This window comes from Myotis nattereri (genome assembly GCF_964212035.1).
Source record: "Myotis nattereri genome assembly, chromosome: 19".
NCBI classification, from domain to species: Eukaryota; Metazoa; Chordata; class Mammalia; order Chiroptera; family Vespertilionidae; genus Myotis; species Myotis nattereri.
The window spans coordinates 11,657,343-11,680,086 of record NC_138095.1 but is presented as its reverse complement, the minus strand read 5'-3'; the positions used below and the strand labels follow the sequence as shown (position 1 = coordinate 11,680,086).

Below are 22,744 nucleotides of genomic sequence, written 5' to 3'. Positions count from 1 at the left end.
CTCTCTCTAAGAAGCAATTTTAAAAAAATCATCATTATGTTTTTGTACCAATTTTGCTGTGAGAATATTTTGTCTGAAAATAAATCTTTGTCTATCGGAGCAAGTGGTAAAATGATGCCCATTTTACAGATGAGAAAATTAAGGTTGAAAGTAGATAACTCACAAAGATAGCGGTGTCTCTGACACCACCTCGTCCCTACCTCATTCTCTGTGGAAGCCCTGACTCCTTTTGCCTTTGTCTCCCCATCTCTATATCCAGCTACAAATGAAAAGGTAGACTTTTTTCCTAAAAAGTATGATGGTTGAGCCCTGGCCAGTGTAGCTCAGTGGGTAGAGTTTCGGCCCTTGAACCAAAGGGTGGTGGGTTCGATTCCTAGTCAAGGGCAGGTACCTGGGTTGCAGGCTCAATCCCTAGCCCTGGTCAGGGGTGCATTTGGGAGGCAACCAATCAATGTGTCTCTTTCACATTGATGTTTCTCTCTTTCTCTCCCTCTCCTTCCCTCCCTTCTACTCTCTCTAAAAAAAATCAATGGAAAAAATATCCTTGGGTGAGGATTAACAAAACAAAGGAATGACTTTATTGTTCTTCTAAAAAATGACACATGCTCATTATAAAATTTTTTTTAAAAAGTATCATGGATGAGAGTGACACACACGATCAGAGTGGGCGAGCGTGGCCTGAAGGGCAGGCAGTGGGTGTGTGGCGGGAGGTGCGGTGGCTTCTGGCTCCTGGCAGTGCTGTGATCTGACCGGAAGGCAGGTCAGGCTGAGGCCAGAGGCGCTGGGGAGGCACCGGAGGGGTGGACGGCGGTTCTGTCGAGTGAAGACGGTTGCCTTGTCTCTTCCCACAGACATCCAGGCAGGATGAGAACGGTGCGGACGAAGAGAACTGGCAGGAAGGGAGAGGGCGAGGGCGGAGGAAATCTTCACTGGGCTTGGGAACCCCATTCATAGAGGGGAGGACAGAACCCGAGGTGCGGGTGGAAGACTTTGCTTTGAGATAAAGGAGAATGTCATCTCGTCACAAAAACGAAAGGGGCAGATGAAAGAATGGATGCAGAGAAGGGGTCCCAAAAACTAACAAACCAAAGTAGTTGTCAGGGTCCAAGTTTAGAAGTTCTGAGGCCCTGGCCTTATTTTCAGGCAAAAGTCCCCTCACCCCACCCCTTTCCTCTTTTAATAACAGCTTTATCGAGCTATAATTCACATACAATGCAATTCGTTTAAAGTGTACGGTTCAATGGGTTTTAGTATATTCCGAGCTGTACGTCCATCATCAAAAATCCTATATCCTTTAGCAGTTATTCTCTAACCTCCCAACCCCCCCCCCCTTTTTTTTAATGTTTTTAAATTGATTTCAGAGAAGGCGGGAGGGAGGGGGAGAGAGAGAGAGAGAGAGAGAGAGAGAGAGAGAGAGAGAGAGAGAGAGAAGCATCAATGATGAGAGAGAATTTTCGAATGGCTGCCTCCTGCATGCCCCCTACTGGCATGCCTGTACCTGTCAGGACAAACCATCATACTTTTTAGGAAAAAAGTCTACCTTTTCATTTGTAGCTGGATATAGAGATGGGGAGACAAAGGCAAAAGGAGTCAAGGCTTCCACAGAGAATGAGGTGGGGACGAGGTGGTGTCAGAGACACCGCTACCTTCTTCCCCATATGTGAGTTATCTACTCTCAACCTGCATGCCCGAAACCCAGGCATGTGCCCTGACTAGGAATTGAACCCTGACCTCATGGTTCATGGGTCAATGCTCAACCAGTGAGCTACACTAGCCAGGGCCCCCTCTCTTTAAAAAAAACAAAACAATAATTTTAGAGAGAGAAAAAGGGGGCAGGGAGAAAGAGAGAGAAAGAGAGAGAGAGAGAGAGAGAGAGAGAGAGACTGATTTGTTGTCTCACTTATTTATGCATTTATTGGTTGATTCTTGCATGTGCCCTGACCAGAGATCAAACCCACAATCTCTGTAAATCAGACTGAGCTACCTGGGGCCAGTGCCTCTTTGGCTTTAAATAAGGTTGCTGAGCCACACAGAACAGTCTCAGTGAAAACACTCACTGCGGTTGCCATGTACTGGGAGTTATGGGAGAAGCTGATGTGAGTCACGCTGGTCCTGGAATAGTTGAAAGGCTCTGGGATTCCATTTTCCAAGGACATTGCATCAAGAATGTAAACTGTCCCCTCGATGAAGCCAGCTCCAAGAAGGTCTCCTGAAATCACAAGCCAGAGAACAGTGGTCGAAAGGGCTTCTTGCCTGGCTGGTGGGGCTCAATGGTTGAGTGTCGACCTATGAACCAGGAGGTCACAGTTCGATTCTAGGACAGGTCACATGCCCAGAGATTGTAGGCTTGATCTCCAGCATGGGGCATGCAGGAGGCAGCTGATAAATGATTCTCTCTCGTCATTGATGTTTCTATCTCTCTCTCCCTCTCCCTTCCTCTTTGAAATCAATAAAAATTTTAAAAAATATTTTTTTTAAAAAGGGCGTCTTTCATTTAAGAAACACAGACTCTGTGTCAGGCCTTGTCCTAGGTCCCCAGGAGACAGCGATGAGTGACAGACAAGGTCCCTCGTAGGAGAAAACGACCCTGAAAAGCATGACCGCCTGGGAGGAACGCTCAGAGACCCTAAGCACCGAGGGCTGCAGGAGCCAGAGGGAGAAGGCATCTCGTCTGGCCAGGCAGAGGGAGTCGTGTCAAGGCCAACTCCCAGCAGCTGTGACAGCCACAGCACGGCCATTGTGTCTGCTTCGCTCTGGAACCTGAGAGAGGCGGATACAACGAAAATACCTTCGGGGTTGTAGGTCAGACTCTGGATTCCAAGCCCCTTCTCGAAGACTCTGCTGAAAAGGTATCTTTTCTTTTTATAATCCCACACTTTGATCATGCCACAGGAACTCCCGATGGTGACGAGGGGCTGATATGGGTGGCAGGAGATGGCACAAATGGCTTCCTTGGGCTCTATGAGTAACTTCTCCAGTTTGGTCTCATCTGCCTTTAAGTGGTACACGATCGCATCAGATGTTCCGATGATAAAATTCCTGTTTGCCAAGGAGAGACCGAACGGCATCAGCGTTTGCAGGGAGCGGGCGCGCCAGCCACGCGGCTTCTAATTGCCCATGAAACGCCTCTGTCGTCTGTAATTTAGTGACATTATTAACCCACCGCCTCCAAAAATATACCACGCACCCCCAACAGCCTCCATTTGCAAGTGAAAAAGCCCACATTTCTCCATGGAAATTGAGTCATTAGGCATGCAGATGGACAGTCGGTTGTACAATTAGCTAATCTGCACATGCAAATATTCATTTGTGTATGCAAATATGGAGCTGGGCGCACACATACAGCCGCGCCTGCAGATACCGCCAGGGTAATTGAGCAGGCTCACAGATAATTCCGTCTTGAAATGTTATGGCTATTAATTATCAAAGGCCTTTAACTGCGCCGCGAGGACAAACTCGGCTTCCAGAAGAGACCAGCCTGCAAGCGAAGGACTCCAGGCGGAGCAGAGATCAGAGCTCAGGGATAAGCCCTTGCAGCTTCTAGTCACGGAAGAATCTTCATATGAAATTAATGTTTCATTTTTAAAAATGAGTCCGGATTATAATCAGCCAGAGAGACCCATCTACCAGCTATGCTCAGGACTGACCCGGACGGCCGGTTCCCTCACTTCCCATCCCAGGAACGAGGTGGACACTCCCGGACAATCCTTTCTGACCATTCAGACGACTAGATTCAGGAACAACGTACCTTATGACAAAAACGTCACCTTTTAAAGTGCAGTCTGAAGGGTAGTTTGATTTCTCGGTAGGAGGCACCGCCGGGGTCTTTGAAAAGGACAGCGTTCTTATGGAGCTCAGTTTGAAGTTGCTGAACCAGTTAATGATGGACAGGGTGCGATCGTAGAACTTAATGTTACCCTTCACGTCACCTGTGACAATATAGCTGAAATGGAGAATAACATCAGTTAAAGAATTGTAATAAGTACCGTCTATATTTTTAAACATTTTTTTCAAATAAAAAAAATTGTTGTTGGTTGGAGAGAGAGGAAGGGGTGGGAGGGAGAGAGAGAGAAATACTGATTTGTTGTTTCACTTATTTATGCATTTATTGGTTGCTTCCTGTATGTCCTCTGACTGGGGATTGAACCTGCAACCTTGGCGTATCAGAATGATGCTCCAGCCAACTGAGCTACCCAGCCAGGGCCTCAGTACCATGTACTGAGCACTTAATTGTATATCAGGCTCTGGATTCCTTCTGGGCATTGTAAAAACTCCACTTAATGGTCTGCCCTGTGAGGCTGGTTTTGCTCTTATCCGCTTTACAGCTAGGGAACTAAGGCTCAGAGAAGTTAAGAAACCTGCTCAGGGCCTGGGGTTGCCAGATTTAGCAAATAAAAATGCAGGAAGCCCAGTTAAATGTGAATTTCAGACGGACAATGAGTAATTTTTTAGTGTAAGTTTGTCCCCAATGTTGTACAGAACATACTTATGCCTGGCAACCCTTTCAGGTCCACGTGGTGAGTGAGACCATGCAGGGGTCCAGGTGTGTCCAACACAGTCGCTGCTCTCTGCTCTATGATCCCCTGCTCTCCGAGACCAGCCACAGTGACTGACATTCTGCGCCTTGAGACTGCAGATGACCACAGAGGCTGTCTACCGGCCTTCCAAGATCTCACAAGCTGCAAATGGGGTACCAGCCACTTTATAAGTAGGCACTGCTGCCCGGCCAGTATGGCTCAGTGGTGGAGCGTCGACCCAGGTACTAAGAGGTCATGGTTCATGTGCCCTTGACTGGAATCAAACCTGGGGCCCTTCAGTCTGCAGGCCGACGCTCCATTCACTGAACCAAACCAGCTAGGGCAGTGGTTCTCAACCTTGGCTGCCCATTAGAATCACCTGGGAGTCTTTTTAAAATCCTGATTTCTGGGCCTCATCCTCCGGAAATTGTTTCATTGTTATTAATGTTGTGGCCCCACCCCATAACAAAGAAACAGAATTTCCGGAGGATGAGGCCCAGAAATTAGGATTTTAAAAAGATTCCCAGGTGATCCTAATGGGCAGCCAAGGTTAAGAACCACTGAGCTAGGGCAAGGACTTGCTTTTTTTAAGCCTGTGACAGAATTCTAATCACGGGGGAAGTTGGGGGGAGTTTCCTCTTATATACCCAAGGTGATTAAATGAGGTTTCTGATTAATAAGCAAGGCAGGTGGGCTGTGTAATTGGCGAAAACGCCTTTCACTGCCCTCTGCTGGACAGAAACGGCAAAGCAGGCCACGCGTTTTCAGAGAGCTTTCCTGGCTGGGTTTCATTTAACATGTGGGGGGGAACCGAGGCCTGGTCTTTCCTGGGCCCTAACCCCCGACTAATACAAGGTTGATGGCATCGTGAACTGCAATTCTACTACTGATCTCTTCGCACCGCCGAGTGAGGGTGACAATTGCGTTTCTCTGTCAACCTGCACCAGGGCCTGCGTGTCTGCTGTACAAAAGGAAGGAGAGGGGCCTGGCCTGTCTGGCTCAGTGAATCTCTGGTCCAGGGCACGTAACTGGGTTGCAGGATCGATCCCCAGCGCTGGTTGGGCCGTGTGCAGGAGGCAAACAATCAGTGTGTCTCTCTCACATCAATGTTTCTCTGTGTGTGTGTGTGTCTTTCCCCTGCCCTTCCACTCTCTAAAAATCAATGAAAGAATATCCTCCGGTGAGGATTAAAAAAAAAAAAAAAAGGAAAGGAGAGGGAAAGCAAAGCAGCTTTCAGAAAGCAGGTGGCACGGGGACTCCAACCATACGGGCAGGGTCCTGGTCTTTAGGGGATTTTCTCCATCCTTTTGGGAACTTCTCTATCACACCAATGAGGCCTATTTGGCTCAGAGCTCCCCTGGGCCAGACAGTGAGCTAAGAGTTTGACATGCCTGTCTCCCTAACTCCTCATGAAATCACTCAGAGACGGATACTACCGTGCTCATCTTACAGATGGACAAATGGAAGCTTGACGAAGTTCAGTTCTCTGCCCACTCAGCAAGATAGGGATGTATCTGGAATGGGATCTCTCTCTCTCTCTCTCTCTCTGAGGCGAAGGCTTTTTATAAAAAAATATATTTTTTTATTGATTTCAGAGAGGAAGGGAGAGGGAGAGAGAGATAGAAACATCAATGATAGAATCATTGATTGGCTGCCTCCTGCATGCCTCCTACTGGGGATCCAGCCTGCAACCCAGGCATGTGCCCTTGATCGGAATTGAACCTGGGACCCTTCAGTCCCCAGGTCAACACTCTATCCACTGAGCTCAACTAATGTCCCTGGATATATTCTATGCATATACAAAATACAGGTATACATTTAAAGGGGTTTTTAATACCTTTATAGGCCCTGGCCAGGTAGCTCTGTTGGTTAGAGTATCATCCCTATATGCCAAGATTGTGGGTTCGATCCCCGGTCAGGACACATACAGGAATCAACCAATGAATGCATGAATAAGTGGGATAACAAATCGGTGTTTCTCTCCCTCCCTTCCTCTCTCTCTAAAAATCAATAAATAAAATTTTATAAAAGACTTTGATGGTCTTTTTAAGAAATGAAATATCTACACTAATAAAAGACAAAGATGCTAATTGACTGTACCTTTGCTATGCCCATCAGCCAATCAGAAGAGTATGCAAATTAACCCAGCAAAGATGGCCGTTAAATTTGCATACTGCAGGCAGGCAGGGTGGGGCAGCGCCATCCAACGCCCGCCCCAACCGCAGGATCGGGCCTGCCCTGTGTGACCCGGGGAGGTGGGGCAGGCACCGCAGGATCGGGCCTGCCATCTGCAACCCGGGGAGCGGGCCTAAACCAGGAGGTGGTTATCTCCCAAGGGGTCCCAGACTGTGAGAGGGCACAGGTCAGGCTGAGGGACACCCATCCCTGCCAGTGCACAAATTTTTGTGCACCGGGCCTCTAGTATATATATAAAAAGCTAAGCGACCGGCCAGCCAGCCAACTGGCCAACCAGCCAGTAAGTATGACGCACACTGACCACCAAGGGGCAGATGCTCAATGTAGGAGCTGCCGAGCGACGGCAACTTTGCAGAGTGTCCTCTCACACTCCGGACCCTGCAGGGGATGTTGGACTGCCGGTTTCAGCCCAATCCCTGCAGGCCAGGTCGAGGGACCCCACCTGCCTGAGGGACCCCACTCATTCCACAGACGCCCTTTGAGCCCCGGCGCCACCCCAGGTATGGCCAGTTGAGGAGGGACCTCAGGAGGTTGGCTCCAAGGTGTGTCCAGCCCATCTCACCCAGTCTCACCCCGCTGGCCACCTTCTAATTAATTTCCTTTCAATGTGCACGAATCCATGCACTGGGCCTCTAGTATTTTTATAATCATCTACGGCTACTTTTTAGTTCCGTTAATTACCTGTCAACCGTAGTAAGCACAGTGATACCCTCTTTCTGCAAGTGAACCAGTTTACAAGGCTTGATGTAGGGGAGGGTGGAGGCAGACAGCGGTGGGCGGTACACATCCCAGACCACCAGCTTCCCTTCCAGGGTGGCCGACAGGACTTGGGTGAAATTCAGGTGAAAGATGGACTGGCTGAACTTCCCCACGTGCTTGTTGAACGTCTGCATTTCAAAAGGTAGATCATGAGCTATCGTTGGTGAGACGCATAAAACAAGCTGTTTACCCACACGTGGCGTTTTATAATACCACCCTGAAATGTAGTAGAAAAAGATACAAAAGTTTAAAAAGCACACATCAATCCCTTAAAAAAAAACGCTCCCCTGTGGATTGCCCTGGCCCAGGCAGCTCTGAAGCTCACGTGCTAAGATTGAGTGAAGGGTTGTGTATTCTGTCCATTAAACTGTTTGCTGAAAGCAAATGCCAGAGTGGCCAAGCTCTGCTCCTATCTGTTCCACTTTCCTTGCTGAGGTTTCAGAGACGGATAAAGAAACCAAGGTCTGCCGTGGGCAGAAGCACGCCCCAGCCGTGAGACACCATAGAACAGTTCTCCCAGCCGCCCGGGGACCATCCGTCACTCTCAGCAGCGGGAGTGTCCCTCAGGCTCCCTGTGAAGCTTGTGCTGCGTAGAACAAGGCCCGGGGTGGCCTCAGACGACGTCTTAGAGGGCAGGTATAGGGAGAACCAGAGCAGGGAGTGGCGCCGCTCCGCGAGGGATCAGCAAATGAAAAAAGGAGAGGAACTTGCAGTCTGTCTGTCATACGACGCAGTACGTCTGCCACCCGATTGTCTAAGATCCTAAGGTTTACCTCGTCTGGCCTGAACACAAGAGGATCAGTAAAAACAAAAACAAAAAAACTGGTTAAGCAAGGGCACCGGGCTTTTCCTAAGAGCAGCCCCGTTTCAATGCGAAGTATTCTTATTATTTCAAACTACAGAGCCTCCGTGGAGCGTAACGGCCACGAGTAACTGGAACGGGCTGCATTTATTTGTTGATAATTTAATTTACGAAAAACAGGAGTTTGCAGACAGAATCATCTCTCCCATGTCCGTCCGTCTCGTCGTCTTCTTTCCTCTTGGCATGCCCGCTCCGACAGGGGATTTCTGCGAGTCACACCAGGAGTGCAGGCGGGAAGCAGAAAAACTACCCTGTGGTTCTCGCTGAGCGCAGACCACAGGGGTCTCAGGTCAGGAAATGCGCAGGCGACGGGACTCGGTTCCGCCGCACAGGCGGTCGCTCCGGGTGACCAGGCAAGGACAGCGCTGCCTCCAAGGCCTGGCTCACCGCTCTTCTGCTGGCCCTTAAAAGTCTAAATGCCCGATATCTTTTCTCACAATATGCTTTTATAGATTTCAGAGAGAGGAAGGGAGAGGGAGAGAGAAAGAAACATCAGTGATGAGAGAGAACCATCGATCGGCTGCCTCCTGCACGCCCCACACCGGGGACCGAGCCCACAACATGGGCCTGGGCCCTGACCGGGAATAGCACCGTGACCTCCTGGTTCACAGGTCGATGCTCGACCACGGAGCCACGCCGGCGTGGCGCAGGATCTTTATTACCCTGAACACTGAGCAGCCAGCTACTCTGTGTCCAACCTCTCTACTTACGTGACTCCACGCTAACTGCCCTCATGTGCACGCATAGCTTACGTGACTCCACGCTAACTGCCCTTCTTTGCCACATGTGCACGCATAGCTTACTGAAGCCATCACTTTCTGGGGGGATATGTTCTCATGGGAGTAAACTTCCTTTTCTGTAATATTTTATTTTTAACAGCACATCCGTTATTTTCAACTGACAAATTCAATATGGTAAAGGACCCAACTCAAGTATTTTTATATATTATTTCCCTACATTAAGACATGCAAAGAGCAGCCCAAAATGCCTACATGTTTATTCTCCACAAAACCAGATGTATAAAAAAGCGACGGGGAAAAAATAAATATAAATTTTAAAAAAGCGACGGACATACTCACTTTTTCTGTTAAAAGTGGGGCACTGTGAATAAGTATGTCTCTCTCTTCATACTGGTAAGGACAGGAAAAAAAACAAAACAAAACATCACTACTAAAACAAAGACCTGGTTTCCCAAAGAACTAACTACATAACAACAAAATCGGAACAAACGCGTCTAAACAGGCTCAGAGCTTCGCAGCTTCCACAGGTAAGAGAACCTGCTGCCTCCAGGGACAGCCAGAAACATTCAGCCAGATGAACAAATACTGAAGAATTGCCACAAATGATTGCGACCTGAAATGGTGGTCAGTGCGAGTGGATTCCACCTGTGCAAGGCTCTCAAGCTATCACAAATACCTGAAGTAATGATTATCGCTGAAAATCAGCCACGCAATGTGTTTTTGTTGTTTACTGCCATCTCCTATTGAGGTAAAATGGACATCACATAAAATCAGCCACTGACCCTTTTAAAGTGTACAATTCAGTGATACTTAGTCTGTGAACAGTGCTGTGTAACCATCATTCCTCTCCCCAGAGGGAAGCCCCTGCCCATTAAGTGGTCCTGGTCCTGCCCCTCCTCCAGCCCTGACAACCACTATTCTGGATCCTGTCTCGATGGGTTTACCTATTCTGGACCTTTCATGTAAGTGGAATATTCCATTTACACCACGTGACTTTGTGTGTCTGGCTTCTCTCTCACTTGGCGTCACGTTTTCAAGGTTCACCCACGGTGTAGGATGAAATCAGCTCTCCATTCCTTTTAACGGCTAAATAATATCCCATTGTATAGATGGACCACCTTTTGTTTATCCACTCATGTGTTGATGGACATTTGGTTTGGTTCAACTTTTTGGTTATTGCGAATGCCGCTGCTGCTGTGTGTATTTTTTTGTCTGTTTTCAATTCTTTTGAGGCTATACCTAGGAATTGCTGACTTGTATGGTAATTGTACGTTTAACTTCTTCAAAAAAAATACGTTGTTATTGATTTTTTGAGAGAGAGAGAAGAAGGGAGAGGAAGGGAGATAGAAACAACCATGATAGAGAAACATTGATGAGCTGCCTGCTGCATGCCCGCTACTGGAGATAAAGCCTGAAACCCCAGCATATGCCCTGACCGGAAATCAAACCAGACACCTCTTGGTACATGGGACGACGCTCAATCCACTGAGCCACACTGGCTGGGCTATGTTTGACTTTTGATCTTGTTTTTTTTTTTTTTTAAATATATTTTATTGATTTTTTACAGAGAGGAAGGGAGAGAGACAGAGAGCCAGAAACATCGATGAGAGAGAAACATCGACCAGCTGCCTCCTGCACACTTCCCACTGGGGATGTGCCCGCAACCCAGGTACATGCCCTTGACCGGAATCGAACCTGGGACCTTTCAGTCCACAAGCCGACGCTCTATCCACTGAGCCAAACCAGTTTCGGCTGATCTTGTTTTAATGTCATAATTTTGCCCTGTGTCAGTATAAATATTGCTGATCTGTTTTCTAATCCTTTCTAAAAGGCCCAAGATCTCAAAAACACAAAAACAAAACAAAAACACTACCCTATACTTTAGACCTGTTAAATATATTCATATAGATATTTGACTTTTTATTTAAAAATTAAATAAGAGTTAAATTATCTACTTCAGAATGAATATGCTAATTTCCAATGTGACTAAAATAAATACTGTAATTAAATCAAAACACTTCAATATATTTATTGCTTCCTAAGAACATACAATATTGTTACATTACCAAAACATCTGTCCTCAAAGGATGAACATGTGTTTGTTAGTTACTATTTAAAACAAATCGAGATATTTGTACTTACCCACAAATAATGTATTGCCCGTACTTTACTATTGCTCACCAATTCTTTATTATTTGTTGGATTAAAAATAAGGTAGTTCTGAAATATAAAGTATGGAGACATATTACAATAAACAATAAATTTTCTGTTTCTCTCTGGTTAAGCTAAATGTTCAAATTAAGTGAGATTTTTATTAAAATACATAACTGAATAGGAATCTAAAACAGAGCAGACATGGCATTTTATAAGCAGTAGGAATATAAATACCGATCATTAAAGTTAATGGTCTCAGTGCATTCCCTTTCTTAGGCTCATTTATTATAACTCATCATCTAGGAATTAGAACAAGCAAAAGTAAACCAGCATTCACCAACAACTCTTATTCTGTGTTCTTGAGGAGAAAGGCCACTGAGTACACATTTCTGAATCCGACAGGCCCACAGGTAGCTTGGGATGAATACAAAATATTGGAAGGAGATTCTGCTTCCTGCCAAGGTGCTGAACAGCAGGGGGACCTGGCTCCCTTCCTGAAACCAGCCCTGCAGACCCTCTAGAAGCGAGGGAGGCGTGCAACGCAGAGACTGAACGATCCCTCAACAGAAAGTGGGAAACCCTGGGAGGCTTTCCGCGTGCATCTTAAGTAGCACGGGTACAGCCCGAGATGCAGGGTTGCAGGCGTGGCATCAAGAAGCAAGCTGGACAAAGATGTTGAATGCATATATGCACAACACAGCCTATAGGGTGCTGAAAGCCTGGGGAGGGCAGGAGGGGGGATGGGGGCGGGCAGGAGGGGGTCAACGGAGGAAAAAAGGGGACATATGTAACATTTTCAATAATAAAGCATCATTTTTTTTAAAAAAGCAGCAGCAGCAGCAGCAGGTTGGAGCCTGGCTGGTGTGGCTCAGTAGTTGAGTGTCGACCTATGAAGCAGGAAGTCACAGTTCAATTCCCGGTCAGGGCACATGCCCAGAGTTAAAGGCTCAATCCCCAGTGGAGGGTGAGCAGGAGACAGCCCATCAATCTCTCTCTCTCTCCCTCTCCCTTCCCCTCTGAAATCAATAAAAATATATTTTAAAAAAAAGAATACAGTAGAATCTGGCACATAAGAAGTATTCAAAAAAGTTAGTTATTATCAGAAATCAAATGAGATCTCAGTTATGAAAACGTTTTAAAAAGCTCTACTGCACCAAAACTCCACTAAAACAAGAAGTCACTTTGGCTTGGCCTGAGTGACCTTAGGTAGGTCCTTCCAGGCTCAGACTGAACTCACCTGGAAACCGTATTCCTTGGGCAGGTCCAGCGTGCACGCCGGTGTTTCGGCCGCTAAAGTCCACCTCCAGATGCAAACTTTCTGTAAGTGAGAGCAGACAGGAGGACGGGGTGTCCGGGGGCCTCTGGAGTCACCACACTGCTGGTTAACCCTGGAACCTGTTCACTAAGCACAGCGCCCAGGCTAAGCCGCGAGGCACAGAGCTCCTGACAACGTGGAGGCCAGTCTTCCCAAGAGCATCGCAGATGCCACGCGGCCTGAACAGAGCGGCTCCCGGGGACGCTCTGGACGCGTCGGCCAGCCCACGGAGGCCACCCTGAAGGTCCCTGTACCTGGATTTCGGCATCTGAGATGGTTGCCAGATACTTGGCATCGCGGGTCATGGCTATGGCCCTGATGCCTTCGCCTTCCGGGCAGCTGTCGAATATTGTGTGCACGGGAATCCTGCAAGACAGGACGGGGGACAAGCATTTGCTAGGCCTGCCCTGGTTCCCACAGGGACCCACTTCAAAAGCATAACGACTGGGGATAAATAAATGTGGTGTTTCCAGGCAGCGGAATGTTACTCGGCCGTGAAAAGAAATGAGCACGGACACACACTGCAACGTGGATGAACCTTACGTCATGCAGAGCCTGGCCGGCCTCGCTCAATGGTTGAGTGTCAACCCATGAACCAGGTCACAGCTCGATTCCTGGTCAGGGCACATGCCCGGGTTGCAGGCTTGATCCCCAGTAGGGGGCGTGCAAGGGGCAGACAATCGATTCTCTCTCATTGAATGTTTCTCTCTATCCCTCTCCCTTCCTATGAAATCAATAAAAAGATATTTTTAAATAATTCTTTATTGTTGAAAGCATTACATATGTCCTCTTTTTCCCCATTGACCCCCTCCAGCCCACCCCTACCCCCTGCCTCAGGACCTCACCACCCCATTGTCTGTGTCCATGGGCCTTGCATATATGTATACAAGGTCTCTGGTTGATTACCTCCCACCTACCCACCCTCCCCCACCTTCCCTCCGAGATTCCGCACTCTGTCCCATGCTTCCATGTCTCTGGATCCACTCCGTTCATCAGTTTATTTTGTTAGTTAGATTCCACATATGAGTGAGATCATGCGATTCTTGTCTTTCTCTGACTGACTTATTTCACTTAGCATGATGCTCTCCAGGTCCCTCCATGCTGTCTCAAAGGGTAAGAGAGTCTTCTTTTTTACCACTGCATAGTATTCCGTGGTGTAAATGTACCACAGCTAATAAAAAGGTATTTTTAGAAGAAGGTAGGCCGAAACCGGTTTGGCTCAGTGGATAGAGCGTCGGCCTGCGGACTGAAGGGTCCCGGGTTCGATTCCGGTCAGGGGCATGTGCCTGGGTTGCGGGCATATCCCCAGTGGGAGATGTGCAGGAGGCAGCTGATCGATGTTTCTCTCTCATCGATGTTTCTGGCTCTCTATCTCTCTCCCTTCCTCTCTGTAAAAAATCAATAAAATATATTTTTTAAAAAAAGAAGAAGAAGAAGAAGGTAGATTGTGGAAAGTCACCACAATTTTGTGAAAAAAGCAAATTGCAAAACAGTATACACAGCATGTCCTGATTGTGTGTGTGTGTGTGTTTGTGTGTTTGTGTGTGTGTGTTTTTTTTGTGTGTGTTTGTGTGTGTGTGTGTGTGTTTATAGGAATAGATTCCCAACTAAACAATGGTGACTTGGAGAAGGGGTTTGAGTGCGAAGGACTTTATTTATTATTTTTTTTTATAAACTTCTGTACTGTGTCACTTGGCAAGATGTTAGAACTGTAAGAAACAGACAAAGCCTCGACACATGCAGAGATTAATCAGGACATTTAAACATCTAAGAGAGCCAAAGGAATGCAACGGACAACAGAAGCCATGATGGAAGTAAGCTGTCATGTTGGGGTCCCTGACTTCATCAGAAATGAAGAGCGGGTGGTGGCAAGAAGATGCAACCCAGGAACCTGGCTACCAGCTCCCCGCCCCTTTTTTTTTTCCATTGTGGAGCTGTTGGTACAGAGAATATGATCAGTGTCCCGCTTGGCCAGAACCAGGTCCGTGTGCTGGCTGAGGGCCGGCCTGGTTCTCTGTTGCCCGGAAACTCCATCCCACTGTGTAGCCGCCCCAAACATTCATGTGGAAAGGCGGTCCGCACGTTGTTGGGAATGGCACAATGATGTCCTTAGTTGGAAGATATATCTTACCCCTGGGGAGATTTAGAATTCAATATAGAGAAGATGAAATCAGTCAAACCTACACTTTTTTTTTTTTTATCCTCACCCAAGGATATTTTTCCATTGATTTTAGAGAAAGTGGAAGAAAGAGCGAGAGACAGAGAGAAACACTGACGTGAGAGAAACATTGACTGATTGCCTCCTGTACGCACCCTGACTAGGGCCGGGCCAGGGAGGAGCCTGCAACCAAGGTACATGGCCTTGACGGGACTTGAACCTGGGACCCTTTGGTCTGCAGGCTGACACTATCCTCTGAGCCAAACCAGGTAGGACCAGACCTACACTCTTAACATATTTGTGATTAGAGAATCAGTTGCTTCTTATTAGGAACTAGAGGCCCGGTGCATGAAATTCGTGCACAGGGGTGTGTGTCCCTCAGCCCAGCCTTCACCCTCTCCAATATGGGACCCCTCGAGGGATGTCTGACTGCCCACCGGGATCGGGACTAAACTGTCCTCCCCTGCCAGACTGGTCACCCCTAATTGCCCTCCCTTGCCAGGCTGGTCCCTCCAACTGCCCTCCCCTGCAGGCCTGGTCACCCCCAACTGCCCTCCCCTGCAGGCCTGGTCCCTCCAACTGCCCTCCCCTGCAGGCCTGGTCACCCCCAACTGCCCTCCTCTGTAGGCCTGGTCGACCCCAACTGCCCTCCCCTGCAGGCCTGGACACCCCCAACTGCCCTCCCCTGCCAGCCATCTTGTGTCCATGTGGGAGCGGCCATCTTGTGTGTTGGAGTGATGGTCAATTTGCATATTACCTCTTTATTAGATAGTATGGGTGATGTTTAAGAGAATTTAATATATCAAAGTCTCTAATATTATATTTGTGATTCTAATTCAAAGTACATAATTGATTTTGACATAATTTTAAATTCAAATAGTATTAGGTTTATAAACGTATTAGGATGCTTAAGAGAACTTAAGATTTGCCATACTTATGTCTAATTTATTAGATTTACAAGAATCACTTAAGCATGGGTGAAGGATTTAGTTGTTAATGAGACTACTACAGAACTTAAAGATGAAACCAAGTATATTCAACTTTTAAATGCAGCTTAAAATGTTTAAAAGGAGTAAATAATCAAATTTGTAAGTGGAGCCAAACATTAATCAAAATCCCCTTAAAGGAGATTGCAAAAATATGCTAGGTTCATAAATAAAATAAGATTTATAAGTTGAAGAAAAAGCTTAAAGAAGAACTATAATTTTCAATTTGTCACTTTAATAAAGTGAATATTAATTCCAAACCAAATAATCTTTTCTGGGTCCCCAAGTCATTTGCGAATCATACAACTCATAGCAACCTATTGCTTGAATTGTTAGCCACAGATACCCTTTACTTTGTAAATTTTTTTAACCCTCACCTGAAGATATATTGATTTTTTTTTTTTTTCCTCAGAGAGGAAGGGAGAGGGAGAGAGACAGAAACATCAATGATAAAAGAGAATCATGGATTGGCTGCCTCCTGCACACCCCCTACTGGAGATTAAGCCCCAATCCAGGCATACGTCCTGACCAGGAATTGAACCTCTTGGTTCATGGGTTGACACTCAATCACTAAGTCGGTTGGCTACTTACTGATTTTAGAGAGAGAGGATGAGAGAGAGAGAGAGAGAGAGAGAGAGAGAGAGAGAGAAACACTGATGTGAGAGAGAAACATCGGTTGCTCCCACAAGCACATGACTGGGGACTGAACTTGCAACCTAGGTATGTGCCCTGACCAGGAATCAAACCTGCAAACTTTTGGGTGTACAGGATGATACTCCAACCAACTGAGCCACCTGGCTGGGATATATATGCTTTACTTTGTAATTAAAAAAAAAAATCACTGCCTCACGTTGCTCCCAGTCTAGTGGGGAGACTGCTTTATAAATAAAAAAAAATCAAAGGCCGAACCGGTTTGGTTCAGTGGATAGAGCGTCGGCCTGCGAACTGAAGGGTCCCAGGTTCGATTCCGGTCAAGGGCATGTACCTTGGTTGCGGGTGCATCCCCAGTGGGGGGTGTGCAGGAGGCAGCTGATCGATGTTTCTCTCTCATCGATGTTTCTGGTTCTCTATCCCTCTCCCTTCCTCTCTGTAAAAAATCAATAAAGTATATTTTTTTAAAAAAGAAGAAGAAAGAAAAAAATCAAAGGATAAGCGACTGCAAGGGGCCCGCGGGGCCTGGGGAGGAGGAGCTGCCGAGGAGCGGCGCCAGGCACTGCGCCGGCCGCTCTCCCCCACAATCCCGGCAGGTCAGGGCAGTGGTCTAGAGAGTGAAATTCCTGTCTACCCAGAACCTCCGAATGTGATCTCATTTAGAAACAGGGGCTTTGCAGATGTAATTAATTCGGTTCAGATGAGGTGACACTGGACGAGGGTGGGCCCTGAATCCAATGACTGGTGTCCGCACAGAAGAGAAGGCACAGAGAGACGCGTAGGGGGAAAGGCCGTGTGAGGATGGAAACAGCCTGGAGGACTGGTCTACTAGCCACGAGCACCGGGGCTCGCCCGCCGCCACCAGCAGCTGGGAGAGGACATGGGGCAGACTCTCCCAGGAGAGTCCGAACCAGCCGGCTTCCGACTGCTGGACTCGTGAACTGAGAAACCTGTCATTTTAAGCCTCCCAGCTGGTGGTCCTTTCGCAAAGCAGCCACGGGAAAGGAAAACGACAGGTATGACTGGACGGGGACAGTCCTCACTTCTCTGGGCCTCCAAGCTGGGTAGTGCGACCTGGCTCCCCTCAGCCCAGGCCACTCTGGGGCACAACAAACGGAGTTTCTGGGCTGAAAGAACGAAGAATCGTAAATGGGAAATTCGCCCAGGCCATGTCCATCAGGCCTCGAGGCGACAAGGCAGCCGGGTTTCCCGGGCAACCTCCCACTCACCTGTGCCCCATCCCTGGCTTCACGTCCCCGCACGCACGGCACTGTTCACTGCCTGCTGGTCACAGTGGCAGATATTCTACGAAAACTGGGAGGGGGGGGACGACGGGGGAGGGGAGGGAGTGACGGCGCCAAGCCTACCCTGTGAAGGAGTCCCAGATCATCAACAGGCAGTCGGGTCCTCTGTCGGCCGTGGCGATCCACCGCCTGTCCTCGCTGACGCACATGCAGGAGATCACGTTGGGGTGGCCCTAAGGAAATGGGGGAAACAGCTTTGAAACATGGAGGATGCAGCCCAGCCCTGGTATGGGCAGGAAAGACTGGGGCCCTGCAGAGAGCCGAGCCCCTTCCCCGGCGCATCGGGCTGGAAATTCTACTTCTAGGAGGCAGATGCCTTACGTTGCAGCCACGTGTCTGGGACCCCGGCACAATCCTGAGTGTTAACTGAACTCTTAGAAAACGCTTCGTGGTGTTTTGTTCTAGGCCAGTGGTTCTCAACCTTCTGGCCCTTTAAATACAGTTCCTCATTTTGTGACCCAACCATAAAATTATTTTCGTTGCTACTTCATAACTGTCATGTTGCAACTGTTATGAATCGTCATGTAAATATCTGATACGCAAGATGGTCTTAGGCAACCCCTGTGAAAGGGTCGTTCGACCGCCAAAGGGGTCGCGACCCACAGGTTGAGAACAGCTGCTCTAGGCATTGACTAAGGAAGTCCTTATTAAAATGTATGTTAATTGCCCTGGCTGGTGTGGCTCAGTTGGTTGAGCCTTGTGCCATGCACCAAGAGGTCACCGCTCGATTCCCAGTCCAGGGCATGTGCCTGGGTTAGAGGCTCCATCCCCAGTTGGGGGCGTGCAGGCAGCAGCCGATCGATGATTCTCTCTCATCACTGATGCTTCTATCTCTCTCTCCCTCCCCCTTCCTCTCTGAAATCAATAAAAAAAATATTTAAAAAATCAAATAAAATAAGAATTTAAAAAATACATGTTCACTGAAAGGGTAACAGAGAACTGTCTATCACAGTGATGGCGAACCTTTTGAGCTCGGCGTGTCAGCATTTTGAAAAACCCTAACTTAACTCTGGTGCCGTGTCACATAGAGAAATTTTTTGATATTTGCAACCATAGTAAAACACAGACTTACATTTTTGATATTTATTTTATATATTTAAATGCCATTTAACAAAGAAAAATCAACCAAAAAAATGAGTTCGCGTGTCACCTCTGACACGCGTGTCACAGGTTCGCCATCACCGGTCTATGAGGTTAACTATTGGGAAGTCAGACACCAGGAAGCATGGCACTTGGACGGGTAAGTGACGGCCAGGAAACGGGCCACCGGTGCCAGAGCAGAAGACGCAGAGTGGTGTGGGGGGGCGCGGGGTGGGGTGAACAAGAAGAAAGTTGTGGAGGACAAACTGACCCCACCTCCCAGCATGAGTAGGAGGACCAAAGCCCTTTGAAAGCTGGAAGGGAAGCCAAGGGTTAACACGGTCGGTCGGAAGCCCTTTGTGCGTAGTTCTGCGGAGACAACACAATCTATTCTGGCCACGTTTCTACGGAAATGTGAAACACGCAGATGTTTTAAACTCGTGTTGCTATAAAATTAAAATCCGCGGCTGTTTGTAAATTGATTCTGATTGGAATCGGAGAGACAGCGAACAATAAAATGTGTTCCTAAACACAGGATGTGCCACAGTTCAGAGGAGAGGTGGGGAAGCATGAGGGTGATGCGGAGTGAAGTCAGCCCCGGGAATAAAAAACGAACTGCTGCATCCAAGCTGAGGATGGCCTCTGGGGCCCGCAGGGTAACAGCCGCCTACCCGAAGGTGATGCTGAGTGTTCTTGTAAACGTTGTAGATGACGGCGGTGTGGGCGTTGGCGTACAGGAGCACCCGCTGCTCCTCGTCTCGGATGTAGTACACAGGGAGAGAACTGTTCCATCCGAACTTCCAAGTCATGGTCTGGAAGACAAAGGCAAGACCAGCAAGACGCTACCATGTGTCCAGCCCGAGCTGCGACTCCAGGCGCGTCCCTCCTCCCTTCTCCCCTTTGCAGCCCCATCATAGTTCTGGACATAAGTCCGGTACTCAGGCAATGGCCTGTGGGTCCCTCAAGGGTTATCGTGAGGAGCAAGGCTTTTTCCTTTATTCTCGGCACGACCAGCACTAGGTAAACAGTAGGAGCTAAATTAACGTCGAAGTGCATAAAGTGATGCCCAGGAGGTGCAGGTGGGGAAAGCCACAGCTGGTCTGGATGCCACCAGCACAGAGGGGACAGGAGATGGTTACAGTTATACCAAACTGTAATAGTAGTCACCTCAGGCAGAAGGGGTTGGGGTGGGGAGGGTGCAAGAAGTGGAATCCTGCCTTTAAAAATAAATAAATAAATAAAGAGCATCTAGTCATTTTAACAGAAAGAAGAAACAATAAAGGCAAAAGGAAAGTGCTGGAAACCATTTACTGTCTTTATTAGCTGAGTATAGACAGAGACCCCAAAAGTTAGTAACCTTGAAGCCCTAGCAAAGGTCAGGGCTGTGTACCACCCAGTTAATCTAGATAATGGTAGCTGAAGCAACCTCCCTACCTTCAATCATGTAAATTGCCTAAGGGTCATGTTATGACCTAATCTGTGTGTCATTGAAACCTCCTTACCCTAGGGCTACCCCAGACAAACCTCCTTACCCTAGGGCTACCCCAGACCAAATAAAAGGTTGGAGCAGCCAGAGCATCCGGGGGAGTCTCTCTCTCCTTGAGTTGGACTTGCCCGCCTGGCTCCCCGACATTTCCAAATTATCTCGTGTCTTTTTCTCTCATTTGTTGTGCGGCTCCTCTTTCAGATACCGAACCCTACTCCACGCCGGACGTGGAAGGAAACTAACTCAGCAGGAAAGGGAAAAGATAAAAGGAAAAAGAGCTAAACAAATCAGCAAAGCAAAAAGGTCCAGGAAAGTTTCAGTTCTGCAGTGAGCCCGAGGCTAACTGGACCCCTGGGACCCCTGGCACAACGCTGAGTGTAAACTGAACTCTTGGAAAACACTTGGCGTTTTGTTCTAGGCACTGACTAAGGAAGTCCTTATTCAAATACACGTTAATTGCCCTGGCTGGTGTGGCTCAGTTGGTGGAGCCTGTGCCATGCACCGCGAGGCCACCGTTCGATTCCCAGTCCAGGGCACGTGGGCAGTGGCTTTTGTCAGGTCCAGAGAGCGGGGTCCCAACACAGAGACCACTTGCTCTCCCGAGTGACAGTCCCTGATGTCCTGGTAGCTGGCGGATCAAGGCAAAAGTCTTCACTGGCTCTAAAACTCAACGATTCTTTCTTCCAGGCTGAGCAGCTGCAAGTTTAACCTGGAACTCCAGGGCTCAGAGTCGCCACACCAACAGAAAGGAGCTGTCAGTTGTCTGCGTTTCCCGCTAGGCATTTTCCCACCCTCATCCTCATCCTCCTCATCATCTCATTAACACCTGCCAAGTGCTCGCTATGTGTTAGGAATGAAGTTAAGTACTTCATAGACCAGGCGTCCTCAAACTATGGCCCCACGGGCCACATGCAAATACAAATATTGTATTTGCTCCTGTTTTGTTTTTTTACTTCAAAATAAGATATGTGCAGTGTGCATAAGAATTTTTTCATAGTTTTTTTTTAAACTATAGTCCGGCCCTCCAACGGTCTGAGGGACAGTGAACTGGCCCCCTGTTTAAAAAGTTTGAGGACCCCTGTTCATACACACTCAATCACAAATCTTCCACAGCCATGAATCTACAGGGGAAAGGAGAAAAGGGGGGGGGGGGGGTGGGCAGGGGAAGGGGATGAATCCTAGGAAACAATTTTCAGAAACCAGCAGATGGAGAAAGAAGGGGGGGAAAAGCCCTTCTCCTCCTTCCCTTGGTAAACGATAATATTTTTACTCCTGGCAGATGGTGCCTCCTGGAATACTGTCAGCGGCCGTGAAGGCAGGTTCCCCTGGGCTGCCTGGTGCCTTTCCCAGTGGCTTTCAGTTCTCAGGAACCAATGAAGGCAGGAGGGGTGCGGAGAGGAGGGGAAAAGAAGGAACCGATGCCCTGGCTGGTGTGGCTCGGTTGGTTGGGCATCATCCTGCACACCGAAAGACTGCTGGTTGGACTCCTGGTCAGGACACACGCCAGCGTTCCGGGCTCAGTCCTCAGTTGGGGGTGTGCAGGAGGCAGCCAATAAATATGTCACTCTCACAGTCAACGTTTCTCTCTCCCTCTCCATTCCTCTCTCTCTAAAAAATCACTAAAAATTTTAAAAGAAGGAATCGATGGGATGGAGGAGTTGTACTGTGAGGGAGAGAATGAGGGAGGGAGGAAGAAAGAGAAAGAGAAGAGCGAGGGGAGAAGGAGAGGGAGAGGGAGGGGAAAGAGAAAGGGAGGGAAGGAGTGGGGAGGAGAGGGGAGAGGGAGAGATGGATTCTGAATCCCCGCCCCGCCCCCCCAAAAAAAACAGCACCCTGTGCGAAGACAAGTGACACAAGAATTTCCTGCCTCTGAGCAACACTGTTGAACCCAGATGCAGCCCTCCTTCATGTCCACATCTCCAGCCCCAGCTCTGAACTGGACTTGAAAATACAGAGTCTGTGATTAGTTCTTAAAGGATCTTTCTGGTGGTATTTTTTTCCACGTGCATAAACCCCCCCCCCTTTCACAATACTCTCAAAGTACCGGGGGAAACACAGAAGTGTGCTACACTTACCAGGGGATACACCTTGGCCCCGTCGTCCTTTTGAAACAGAATGTCCTTACTGCTGGTGGACACCAGCGAGTCCGAGCCCGTCGCGGGGGTGTGGGCTTTGGGCTGCAATTCTTCCTCTTTTCCCTTGTCGGCGTAGGATACTTTTTTTTCTCGTCTCTTTTCCTTTTCCTCCTTTACTGGTTCTGAAACTTTTTCTTGGGCCAGTTCCCCTGAGGACAGATGGGCCATTTTCTTTTGAAGGGACATTATCAGTTTTTCTTCAGAACTGGTGAGCGCCAACTCATAGTCGGAGGGTGAGCTCAGGCTGCTCAAACTCTCTGTGTGCAATGAATGCTCTGACTCCCTATCAATTGTCTTTAAAAAGAAATAAAAGGAGATTGTGATTCCAAATACGACACGTCCTCACTTATTTCCCTTCCTTTTCCTAAGTCAGCCAGGCTCAGGGTTAGCCTCACCCTGGA

At 48.0% G+C, this 22,744-nt stretch overlaps 1 protein-coding gene across 2 annotated transcripts in view; it reads right to left on the bottom strand.

Moving 5' to 3' along the window:
- Positions 1 to 22,744, bottom strand: part of CFAP251 (cilia and flagella associated protein 251) — a 49,204-nt gene that overhangs the window by 23,774 nt on the left and 2,686 nt on the right. For both annotated transcript variants that reach the window (XM_081113773.1, XM_081113774.1), the window contains 11 exons: positions 22,284 to 22,637; positions 19,394 to 19,534; positions 17,706 to 17,815; positions 12,798 to 12,909; positions 12,466 to 12,546; positions 11,217 to 11,294; positions 9,414 to 9,464; positions 7,395 to 7,600; positions 3,749 to 3,943; positions 2,789 to 3,039; positions 2,058 to 2,209 (listed from right to left, as the gene is read on the bottom strand). In XM_081113773.1, coding sequence (XP_080969899.1) covers positions 2,058 to 2,209; positions 2,789 to 3,039; positions 3,749 to 3,943; positions 7,395 to 7,600; positions 9,414 to 9,464; positions 11,217 to 11,294; positions 12,466 to 12,546; positions 12,798 to 12,909; positions 17,706 to 17,815; positions 19,394 to 19,534; positions 22,284 to 22,637 — 1,731 coding nt within the window. The remainder of the gene's footprint in view (positions 1 to 2,057; positions 2,210 to 2,788; positions 3,040 to 3,748; positions 3,944 to 7,394; positions 7,601 to 9,413; positions 9,465 to 11,216; positions 11,295 to 12,465; positions 12,547 to 12,797; positions 12,910 to 17,705; positions 17,816 to 19,393; positions 19,535 to 22,283; positions 22,638 to 22,744) is intronic.